At 37.8% G+C, this 12,617-nt stretch overlaps 1 protein-coding gene across 1 annotated transcript in view; it reads right to left on the reverse strand.

The window, feature by feature from the left end:
* Positions 1–12,617, reverse strand: part of ddb1 (damage-specific DNA binding protein 1) — a 68,903-nt gene that overhangs the window by 31,874 nt on the left and 24,412 nt on the right. Inside the window, exons 10-14 of the mRNA XM_042490512.2 lie at positions 11,382–11,484; positions 10,610–10,685; positions 10,404–10,512; positions 5,953–6,131; positions 1,915–2,078 (exon numbers count right to left, since the gene is read on the reverse strand). Of these exons, the coding sequence (XP_042346446.2) occupies positions 1,915–2,078; positions 5,953–6,131; positions 10,404–10,512; positions 10,610–10,685; positions 11,382–11,484 (631 nt within the window). The remainder of the gene's footprint in view (positions 1–1,914; positions 2,079–5,952; positions 6,132–10,403; positions 10,513–10,609; positions 10,686–11,381; positions 11,485–12,617) is intronic.

The following is a 12,617-nucleotide window of genomic DNA, read 5'->3' on the forward strand; positions in this document are numbered from 1 at the left end:
ATGTTTTGACCCGACGGAGATCGAAGCAGGATCGAAAAGTTGTCTTCAGTAGACTTGTGTGGCATGGAGTAAGTGTTCAGGCTCCACCATTTTTCTCACGTAAATTGTTTTTTGATAGCCTTGCACCTACGTGACGTGCGTATAACTACACTCTTTTAACTTCACAATACCAATCAGACCAGCAAAAGTAAGAAAAAGCCTTTCATTTCTCTGTGGGGTCTCTTCTATAATGTTGTCTGACACTTAGAATAACAACCTAACCCTGTCAGCTGCCAAAAACAAGCATTTTTGATGGGCGTAAACTGACAATGCATAATTGCCCGTAGTGATTACATTGCAAGCTTTTCTGCTGCTGTAGCTAGAGGGAACTCTCTCAATGATGGACCAATTTTAAAAAATGTTGTATCAATTCGTAATTTAAACACAAAAACAGAAAAAATGGTTCAGTTTGAAAAAATGCAGGTTCCCTTTAAGTTAAATGGCTGCCGGCTCCAGATTTTTGTGCACAAACACAAACATCACTGACAGAAAATGAAACAGTCAGTGTTACTGAATCTTTTTTTGTTTACTTAAAGTCATAATCTTTTCATAATTTACAATAAAAAAAAACTGAAATAAGTGTAAATAGCAAATTAATATTTGAATCCAGGAGATTATCAGAGGTAAAGAAGCCGCCATCACTGTGGTGCAGCGTTTAAAAGCAAGCTGTACTGAGAAGTGTGCAATTTTCTACTTTAACCTTTGCTTTCTGTGTAACGTTACTTGTAAAAATTATGTCTCGGAGTTCGGGAAGAACCTGTGCAGTCCTCGGCTGCTCAAACAGTAGTGGCAAACTTCAACTTTGGAAATAAACTGAAAGTGAAATACAAACACCTTTACTTCATGAAGAGTGTCCCTGTCTGAGACCTCTCAGTCTACACAGACTCCCTGGACGTGCAGAGGACCAAAATGTTCCCCAGAAGTGGATCAAGAATATTAACAGAAAGGACTAACCTATAAAACAACGTGAATTTGTATTTTTTCATTTAATATAACTTGTCTGCGATGAATAAATGCAATTCCAAATCAATGTTAATGTCTAATGTTAACTAGTACAGTAACTTAATTAACATTCATTACAGCATTTCATGATTTGATTATATGTAATATGTAAATTCAAACAATGTTTAGGTCACCATCGATATAAAGTATATTCATCAGTAACTGGAGGCCACTGCCTAAAGCAGTCAATCCAACTCCCCATGCTGCTGTCACCTTAATGTTATAACGTTATTTAATATTTAATCTGTAACTGTTACTGTCAGCAGGCAGCAGTAATGGTGAATAACTAAATGGCAGAGCACACAAATTGGTCGCCGGTTTCGTCTACATGGGCAAAAATGAGGTGAAAATGTTTGTTTCTGGCCTTTTTTGTTTCATTTGAAAAGTTCACAGTTGAGTTTTTTGCACTCCTTTCATCAAGGACTCAACTTTTTTCACAGACATTCACATTATTCACACAGACTGAGCTGTGACACTTTGTGCTTTCTCAAACTTACAGTTTGTCGAGGCTGAGTGAGGATTTAAAAGTACACTTTAATAACGTAGCAAAATGTTCACCTGGCCTGTATTCACACGGCGGCTGCAGAGAGGATAATAGCAATGAACGACAAAAAAGTTGCACCCTCCTGCATTTTTATTTTTATTTTCCCCTCTATACGTGGAGATTTTCTCCCTCTTTCTGATAGAGCCTGTGTTAGGTTAACAATCATCTCTATTATGAAACTGTGAAGTCCACCCAGACATTGTGTGTGCGATTGAGCTTCAGAGAAAAAACTCACGTGACTTGAGGTTAGCTGCATCTACCTGTCTCTCTCCACAGTAACAGCTTTCCTGTTCTCCCCTCAGTTGCACCCTGCTTTTCAATTTTCTCACCTCCGCCCAGCATTTCCTTGTGCAGGGCTGTGAAGCAGGGAAGCTTGAGCACACGAGCCGAAATGTCGGTCCAGAGTCCCACAGCGCAGAGTGGTGACTCACCGCCACCCTCCCCGAGAGGCGTGATGTCCAGGCAGGCCACCTCGTGCTCCATCTCTGTGGTACTAAGGAAGACAAGGAGGATGTGAGAAAAACAGTAGCAGGCTTCCCTGCACGTTATGTGAATGTGTATGACAAATTTTAACAGAATTAGTTCAACTAATTTTTCTTTTCCCTCTCATGTGAAATGCAAATTGTCATCTGGTGAGCTGAGCTGTGAGTTCACACTTTAGTTGCCAGACAACCCTTAATTTCATATAAAGTGGAGTCTCATGCAACGTGTGGAGAGGCGGCGAGATTTTTGACTCAAAGGTCAGGTGGAGTTTTTGCTCATTACACACTAACATCAGATTTTTGCTCTTCCTCGTTTACGCTCTGTCGTCTGAGGGAAGATCCAAGAACGATGAACAATTTGTGGACAAATGTTTGCATATTGTGTGAAACTTAAAGATCCTTAAAGGTGCCGTATATGACATTCAGAGCATTAATATCATACCAAACAACCATTCACTATAAAAGGTAAAATTTCATTTTTAAAAATATCCTAATGTGCCAGCCAGGTATTTAAACAATAATCAGTAATAATACTTTTAAGAAGTTCTGTCCAATACCACACACAAAAACCCCCATTTACCGAATATTCCAGTGAAAATTCAGGAGAATATAAAGGTGGGAAAAAATAGATACCAACGAGGCCTCACTGTCAGTGTGAAGTTTTAAATAAATACTTTTTTTTATGGAAGAAGGTGAATAACATGATCACGAAAAAATTGTCTGCTTTTATGGCCAAGCTATTTTTTAATCAATAAAATAATAATAATAAAATAAAATTAAATAAAAATATGTTTTTCAAAAGTCCTTTCTCTTGTTGCAATGAAATGTTCTTATGTGTATGTAAACCACAAGCTCTTAAAAAACATTTTAAAACATGTTTTCCATATTGAGCTCCACTGAGTCACTATTTATATTGGGGACGAATATGTAAATTGCTTTAAAATAATATATATTGGGAAAAAAATGGATTTTTCACTTATTCAAAATTAAAACCTATAACATGAAAAATGATTAACTTTTGATTCAATAATTAATGCATGAAAGGATTATGACAAAAAGAGCTATAATGCCAATGAGCATGAAATTAATGTTAAAAAGGCCCAAACTCCCGTGTTGTAATTAAACGAAGCTACTCAATAATGCAAATATAATATAGGGATAATCACTGTGTAGTGTGTTGGGCGCTTACATTATAATTGCCTCACTGAAGAGTATTCAAGCCATGTAAACACCTTCTATCCAGCTATGGCTATCCAGTATTTGCAGAATTTTGGGACTCACACAGCAAACCAGCAGCGTATTGATGTAGGCCAAACATTATTTCACAGCTCTGGTGAGACTCTTCACTCCGTCTCTTTCGTTGTTTCATCAGTTACGAACACTCTCAAGGCTGCAAAACAAACACTTTGTGCTTCAAGCGGGCCTGCTGGCCATTTTTACAAGCTGTGTGTCTTTCTCTGGATAAAAAATAAATACATTTTTGTGTATCCTCCGCTTGTTTTTAAACTACTATAAAAAATATTGGCTCAAAGCACTTTTATTGCAATAGTGGCACAGAGGCAGCCACGAGGGTAAACCGCAGCAGCAAGAAATATAATAAAATGTAAGACTTCTCAGTTCTGCTGCAGCATTCACTTTAAAATGAGATGCAAATCCCTCATCTGAAACTTTCCCACAGATCAAGAAAGAAGAAACCGAAATGAAGGTGAGATAGTAGCAGGATAATAACATCACAACTGTGAGTCAAAGTTGTTGAACTCTTGGGAAATAACAATCACTGTTTGATTAATTAAACTTTCAAAAAACAGCTGTGTTGGGGATTGTGTATCCCAGATATATATATATGTACAAATCTTCCCCGCTGTTGCATTATATTAACTTCTAAATTAATTAATTCTTTCACTCAAATTAATTTGTTAACAAAAATAAGTTTGACTGATGACGAGTCTCTGCAGTCGACTTTGTTACCTCAAAATTAAATGACTCAGCTAAGTGACACACAAAAGGGCATCTTTATTAAGATCACAGCCAGGATATAACTCAAGTTTTTTATCACTCCTAAGCTTTTCTGAACTTGCAAGCTGACCCAGTTTGGAGGCGTCTCGCCATCAAATTCACAGACAGACATGGAGGGGTTTATATGAATTGTTTGACATTTTGGGGAATAGGCTTATTCACTCTGCTGTCAGGAGTTACATAAGAGGGTTGATGCCACTCTGATGTCTGAACGGTAAATATGTAGGCTATATACGGTGCCCGGCTGTTGATCTCAATCTTCTTATCAAACTCTTTTAAAGAAAGTAAATAAGCGTATTTAAAATGATTCCTTTAAAGCACATGATGATTGATTTTTGTAATGTCACACCAAGACCCTCTAGAAATCCTGAATTCAGTGATATAGATTTAATTGTAATTTGTAGATTTGCCAAACATGAAGCTCTGTGTATGATTCAAAATGCTTAAAACATGACCGTGATCAGCTGATCTCACTTAAAAATAAAATCCAGGAAAGTCTGAAAAAATTACGTAAAAACAACTATTAGTTTTAAGTTTACTTTATATCTGATTAAGTTTACATACATCTATTTGTATTAACTTAATGTTTTGAAGTTGTTGCGACTTAAAATTGACGAGTGAAATTAATTTGTTCTCATTAAGTGCTGGCGACTTACGTAAACCAAGTCAGTCCTATTTAACCACTTAATAATGGACGTAGCAACCGTGATCGCAACAGTCATTGGTTTGTGCCATTTTGTGAGCCCCCAGTTTGGCATTTCTGCCGTCGCCATCTTGGTTTGTTGGAGCCAGAATTGACCATATTTGGTCGAGAGGGCGAAGGATCAAAGATCTGACTCAGACTGTGGTGACGCTTGCAGAAAACACTTAAATATGCACAATTTTGAAGTGGTGCAGGGAAACACGCCAGCCCTTAGCTTGTAATGTATGATTTAGTTAAAAATATATATATATTGATGTTGTTTCTGTTTTTATTAACTGTTAGTTAGTTTTTTTTGTTGGTTTGCTTTTTGTTGTTACTTTGTTCTCTTCGCTTCTTTCCTTATGTTGCTTCTCAACAACTACTATTGTTGTGGTCGCTTACACGAATGATTTTGCAACACAGACTTTGTATTTTTTTTCTTGAATTGTGTCATCCAAAACAAAAACAAAAAAAGGAAGAAAATGTCAGTATGCTGTGCTGTATGATGTGTACTGTTCTGACTCCAATAAAAACTTGAATTAAAATATACATATATATAGATATATATTGTGGATTTATTCCTTAATTAGGATTTTATCTGTGGAACTGATAACTGGAACTGTTACTTGGATAAATGGTCCTGGACATGTTGAGGAGCCACTCAAAGTAGCCAGAATTTAATATAATAACAATGTAGGCAAATTTAACAGTACAAATTCGGGTTTTTAATCAGGCTCCAGCCCAGAACTGAACAAAACAGAGCACAATAGCAATTAACACTGCAATTTCTAATAATGACAAAAAATATTTATGTGCATTGCTTGTTTACAGTAGCACCACGAGCAGTCAGAGGCAGGAGTAGATTTTGTTCGTATCAGCGAAAAGAGCAGCAGCTACTGACATATTGATCAACGCTAGAATACTGCAAACGTTTTACACAAAAATTCGTTTGGCTCAAATTTCACGAATGAGATTTATTATCTGTACCAAATACTCATTTTATTCGAGTATTCAGGCCAGCCCTACTAATTGTTATATTTGCCTGCCTTTTTCAAGGCAATCTGTTTCCTAATTCTATTTCTTTTTGTAAAATAAGATCAGCTTGTTAGATTTTTACAGTGCACTGCCTGAAAATGTCAGTAAACTGACAATGGGCCCGTCCCTCTGTGTCTGTATCTGTGTCTCACCTGATCTGTTTGAGCTCTCCAGCCAGGATCTGCAGGTAGTAAAGGGCTCGTCCCACGGCGAGCACCACCTGAGTGTGGTTGCAGGCAGCCACGCTGATGTTCCTGCCCTGTGGCTCTTTCCATTCACTCACTAATGCCTTGCTCTCCTGGAGCACCAGGCGCACGGAGCCCGACGTGATCTGCAGGTACACACAGATTTTCCCTTTTTTAAAAAAAATCTCATTCTGCACTGTGTTTCTGGGAAGTGGCAGGGAGGATGATGTGGAGAAAGCAAAAAGCAGATTTCATTGTTCATATTTGGTTCTGTGCCTGGACTGCTGCTGCACCTTTTTTAAAAATTATGTTTAATTGCAAAGAGAACATTTTGGGCATATACCTATTCCTCGAGTCCTGCATATATATAATAATTCAGATGTTTAAGAATGGGGAATTTCAGTGAAAGAAAAACTTAGGGTTATAACTACATTTTGCTCACTGGAAACTATTAAATAACTATAATATATTCATGGAAAACAAAGCAGTTCAATGACAACACAACTGTTAAGGAATATGGCTTGATACAAATAGACTAAAGGATAAATGTCCAGCAATTATCTGATCCCAAAAATCACTTTTATGAAACATAAAAACAAGATGTTTGCATTTCTAAGAGCTATTGCTATGTCTGTATTTGTATTGCATGCACCAAAGAGGCTTGTGAATGCCAACGCCAACCCTCAGGTTAAAGAGAAAAACAAATGTAATATTCAAATTTGAATAATGTGATGGGGAGAGTCATACAGCATCGAAGAAGCAAAAGAAGAAAAAGGAAAACAGAGCTGAAAAGCGTCAATAACCGGCAGTAAATGACGACAGCAGGTACAAACAATTCAAACTATAAATGGAGATGCTGCACGGCTGGGAAGCGCACAAAATATGGAGGTGTAATGAGATGTGGAAAAACACAACATACATTCAAGACAGGATCCTGGAGCTTAAGGAGCGGCTACGACGATCATATTGTTCCAGTTTGTTTACATTTGCAGTGAAGTGCAAATTGTGGCACATTTGAGGAGACCAAAACAGTTTAAATTTAAGTTTTATGACAGAACACATTGTTGCAAAACAGCTAGTGTCCAAACAATGGGGAGTTTATTCTGTCAAACAAGACCAAGAGTCTGCAGCCACAAAAGGAGCTCTGTGAGGATGCACTAAAGCACAGCGGGGCTTTGAGCTGAAAGCAAACATGCTCAAAATTGAATCGCTAACAAGTTGTTCCGAAGATACAATGTCTACCATATAGTTCAGTAGGTTTTAATGTTGCCACACGGTTAGTTTAAACTTTTGAAACATGAGCAATCTGCCAAGAAATGTCAAAGAAATTGCATTAAATTATCAAAAAGTTAAGAAAATTACCTGCAAAACAAAAAAAAAAAAAGAATGACCTCAAGTAAGTGTTGAAATACTTTCTTTTGTCTTTCATGTGAATTTAAATACATAATTAAGAGAATTATAAATCCACAGTTTCTGTTTTTACACTTATTCTGATTGCCGTTTTCCTTTATCCTGGTTAATTATTCATTGTTACTCTCCTCATTTCCTGAGTCAAATTTGTGAACATATCATGCAGGTATTTGGACGGATTAAGATTTTTACTTGATGATGATTTTGATTTGATTTCACTTTATTATCTGCTGCTATGAGTACTGCATTTCAACATATATAAGCACATATTCCACTCATTTATGAAGTCATGCAGCTCCTACGTTTTCAACAACACATTCCTGCAAATGTTTCAAAATTAAATGCCTTATGTCAACTACTGATGGGATTCTGTCCAAAGGACTTTTATTTTGAAACGGAATCAGGAAAGGTTGAGCAAAACAAATGTATTTCCTAATCTCTGTGATAGATAAAGACATTGAAACTGTGATAAAAGGTTATAGAATGTATATAATTATTAAAACAACATTTTCACAGTATTTCTGCTGACAACCGTGCGCTGTACATTGGAATTGTTTCTCTAGATGTGCCGCATCTGAGAAGTAGCTTAGACGCTCCTGACAAGCGCTGTATATTCAGACGTTGTGGCTGCTCTAACTTGTTAACACGGGTGCCGAAAAAAAAAAACCCAACAAGTTCGCTCAAACGCTCAAGCAGGCAGTGTGTTTCAGGCGTAAGACTAAGCGCTAGAGGAAAACTCAGGGGATCTCCAAAGTAATTACAGTTCACCCTGTGGCAATCATGCATGTCTGAACCAAATTCCAAGGCAGTTGGTGTCAGAGCCATTTTGCTGAAAACACTAAAATATCACCATCACAGTGGTGCAAGAGGAAAGGTCAGAGGATCGTCAAAGTCATTAGAATTCATCCTCTGTGGACCAGGAATGTTCCCCCAAGAGTTGGTGACATTTCTTTGGTGCATTAAGCAATTTGTGACCAAAAAACAAACTCAAAAATAGTCTATAGTATGTTGGCACATAGGCCACACAAGCATTGCCTTAGATTTGAGTTTTTGGCCAGATGTTCAACATCCAGCTGTCTATCAGCTTTGAGAAGAATATCTTGGACCTTTTAGATGCTCAGCATTATATAGAAGGCACTTTCTGAGCTTGTTTAATACCATGCCGACACTTTGAACTCCAGAGCTTCATGGGAGGGAGGATTAGGGAGGTGAGGGAGAGATGGGATCCTGATCGCCGAAAGTTTCAACTTAGCGAGAGACACTGGCAACCACTGAGCTTCAGTGTCAGGTGAGAGAGAGCCTGGTGTGCCTCCGACTGCTGGACAGCTTTGTGACACTTTATAGTAGTTTATACTTTGTGTCCAGTGTTCTAAATTAGTCTCTAATTGTTTTTTATTGTTTTTGTTTTGTTTTTGTTGTGTGTCTGAAATAATAATAATAATAATTCCCTCATTATGCTAGATATTGAAATCCACCTGCTCTGTGCTGCAGGACAGAGCTTCACTCAGGCTGAGCTGCCGGGGGCTCACATGTTTGCGTTCTGGTGCTGCTCACACCGACAATAGCTAGACTCAGTCAATAAACCCATTAATAGCTGATAAAATGATCATTTCTGTCACTGTGTGTGTGACAGGCGCAGCAGCACGATCACAAACACTGAAATGGTATTAGTCTTCTGCAAAGACATAAAAAGAATGTCCCAATGCCTACATTGAAAACCAAATGCCTACCCAATTAAGGAATACTGGAATAGCTGAATATTTTGGTCCAGCCCTAGAGGCAGAGTATATTTTTCTGCAGAGACTTTGCCCTCAGCCTGTATTTTTTTATTTTCTGTGTTTGGTACATTTATGGGCATGTCCTGCCACAGCTCTCAAGTGAGGTTGGGGCTTTATAAAAAGTAGCGACCAGGAGCCAAAATACAAGCAGCACGCATCCAAAAGACACAATGCTGAAAAGAAAGCAAATACAGCAAGGCAAAATGCCAAATAAGAGTGAATTTGGGGTTGGCTTTTACTTTCATTTATGCTGGACAGCCTGTTCTCAAACAGTGTCTAACAACCTTGCTTTTCTATACTTTTAAGTGCAAATGTTATCATGTGAATTTACTTTTTCTTTGCCAAAAAGCGTGAGCCGTGTAACAACAGTCACATTAATGCAAACATGAAAATGTATTCAGCTTAAGTACTCTGAGAGACGAGAGCGTTAGTGGAAACGTCCGTGCCTTAAAACACAAGCAGTGTTGTCATAACAACCTACAGATTTATGGTTGAGGGTCTAACAGTTGGCAGAATTCCCAGCAGGTTTCATCCTCATCTCAAGATGGCAGGCTAAAACTTGAATTTAAATGAAGTGCAATACTCATCTCAGCCATGTGTAAAATACATGAAGCCCTTCTGCGACGTTCATATTCACAACTCCCCTTTCAATCATGTATGACTCAGTGCCGGCAAAGTATATCTTATTAAACGGAGAAAGGCCACAGTTGAATAAGTTATTTCTATAATTAATTTAGACTTAGTGAAATTAGATGATTTCCCTGCACTGAACAAGGATGTACAAAATTACTGCAAGTCGGCTAATTCTAGAGATAATGTTAACACTTTAAAATTCCTTTTAAAAGGGGAAAAATTTGTTGGACCAATTTAATTTTTAATATCAATTAACAGTACATAACAATTTTTCCTTTTAAATAATGTAAAAAAAAAACCTTAATTTTTATGCGCAATGGTCTTAAAAATGTGTACAGGAATATATGGTCATTAAATACTTAATAGCCATAATTATGAAAGAGTTTTTAAGTTGATAACCCCTTCACGGTCATTTGTCCTAACTAAGTTTTCCACATTATAGAAAAGAAATTCCATGTACATACATGTTAAGGTAATTACTCATAAAAAGTTGATTTAACAATTTTTTTCACATTTTTGAAAGGAATTTTAAAGTGTTTTAAACTAGGTAAAGCATGTTCTGGTGAAGCAAGTGTGTGTGCGTGTGTGAATACGAACTTGAATGAGCTGCTGGTGCGCCACGTTGCCACAGTAAAATGTCTGCTGGTTGTCAACAAAGCCGGGAAGTTCAGTCTCCTCCACTTCCTCGCCACTCAGCATCAACACTCTGGAGGGGGGAACGGGGACACACACTCCAAAAATGAGATAAAGGCATTCTGAATTGACTTTACACTTATCTGGCACGCTGCACGGCGAGCACTCACCGTGTTTGACCCACGAAAGACAGCACCAGCATGTCATCTGTCTCTCTGCCTGCCTCAGAGCGCAGTGGCCACAAACCTTGAAGTGGATTTGGGAGAGGAATGAAAAGAAATCAAAGTTACTCTCTGCAGAAATGCAATTTCAAGCCAGCATCCGCTCCGATCTTTAACTATCCCATCTGTCAAATGTTAACATGTTTGGAGACGTACAGGTTACAGATCCCTCTCAGAGAGCTATTGATTGGCTTAGTGAATAATTGTCTCTCATCAAGAGGCCGGGGGCAGGAGGCAGCTGTCGAGGCTTTCAGGGCAGAGATGGTCAATAAACAGCTGAAGCCTAACAAGTGCAAGCAGACCCTGTCTAACCTGCGTGTCTCATTTAAGCGTCAGACAACACTTGGGAGAGGAACCTCATTTTCTGGGATTAAGAGGTGTCTGCCATTGTTAAACCTGATGGGATTCTTCAATTTGACACTTTGCTCCCGCGGACATTGCAGCGCTCATTGGTTTGCTAAATGAAAACAAATGCTTCCAAAGCTAACCTTGGCAATTTTCCTGTTCTTTAGAAAGAACAGAGCCAAGACCACGACATCTCTGCCATCTGCTCGCGCACGCACGCTGAGCTCGGACGTGCAGCAGCTGGCGGCTTGGCCAGGTGAGGCAAACAGATGTGATGTGACTCCAGTATCGAGTGAGTAAAAGGAATAAGGTTCAGAGGTGTGAGAGGGAGGCGGTGGAAGACACACAGAGACGCACACATACAGAACACACAAACCTTTGATGCCCGGCAGGTCGATGCTGGCGTGCTCGTGAATCCCAATGCCGTTGCGAATGATCCGGAGAGAGCCCTCCTTGAAGGCACCCGAGCATGTCACCAGCTGAAAGCAGCAAGAAAAGACGAAAACATGGGTGAATATGAAGGGTGTGATTTCTATTTCCTGTTTATAGGAAAAGAGCCAAAAGAATTGTAAACAAGAACACTTACAGAAAACCAACAAACCTACTTTTTATTAGGGAACGACCGATATTTGGGGTTTATTTAAGGGTAGATACCGCTACCCATTATTGGTAGTGCTGCTCTCAATTCTGCACATTACTATGTTTGCACATCCATCTTCACTTTTGCACACTTATTTGCACTTTTTTTTTTTCATTTTTATTGCTCTCTTCCTCTTTTTTGTTGTTGCTGTTGTTTGGTTTTTTTTCTCTGTACATATCTTTATAATTAGTATTGTTATTTTATTCTATGTTAAACTCCAACACAAAACTTTCTTGAAATGACTTTGGCAAATATAAGTTTAATAAAAATAATAAAATAAAAGTCTCTCCCATGCTGACATTAAATTTGTACTTTTGGTTATTTAATATTATCCCTGATCATAAAAATAAAGCGCTGATACAGATAATCGGCAAACGCCAAATATCAGCCCCGATAATCAGCCAGACTGATGAACTGTCCCTAACTCATTATTTCATTTAAATAAAAGCATTAAATTCAAAGATATGATTTATTTTAAAATGGTTAAAATCATGTGCAGAGCTAAAATTCATCTAACAAAAGTTGCTTTAAAACATTAAATGAAAGAAGTTTTCATGATTTAAGTGGAATTTAATATGTTCAAGACACTGTTAGAAAGAAATGCAAAATATGACTGTATTACAGTCAAAGGGTTTAATTTATGGAACAACTGAAGTGTGGAAATGAAAAATTGTAGAACATTTAACCAATTTAAGCATTAAAGCATTAAATTAAAAACAACATATTGAAGGGAGATAGTAGAACAGAGAGGGAAACGGGCAGTAAGATATGATAAAAAAAAAAAACAGGTTGGCTGCTTTTGAAAGTGTGACTTTGTTTTTTGAATTAATGTGTTTCTTTGCTCTGTGGTGTGAGTGTATTTGTTAATTCAGATTGATTTGTTTGTTTGTCTTCATTCTTGTTTGAATAGATCAAGGTGTGTATAGCGAATATTGGGGCTGTAATTGGAAATATTCATGTTCGAAATCAACT

Source organism: Plectropomus leopardus, chromosome 1 (assembly GCF_026936395.1).
Source record: "Plectropomus leopardus strain MGB_pleo_1.0 chromosome 1, ASM2693639v1, whole genome shotgun sequence".
NCBI classification, from domain to species: Eukaryota; Metazoa; Chordata; class Actinopteri; order Perciformes; family Serranidae; genus Plectropomus; species Plectropomus leopardus.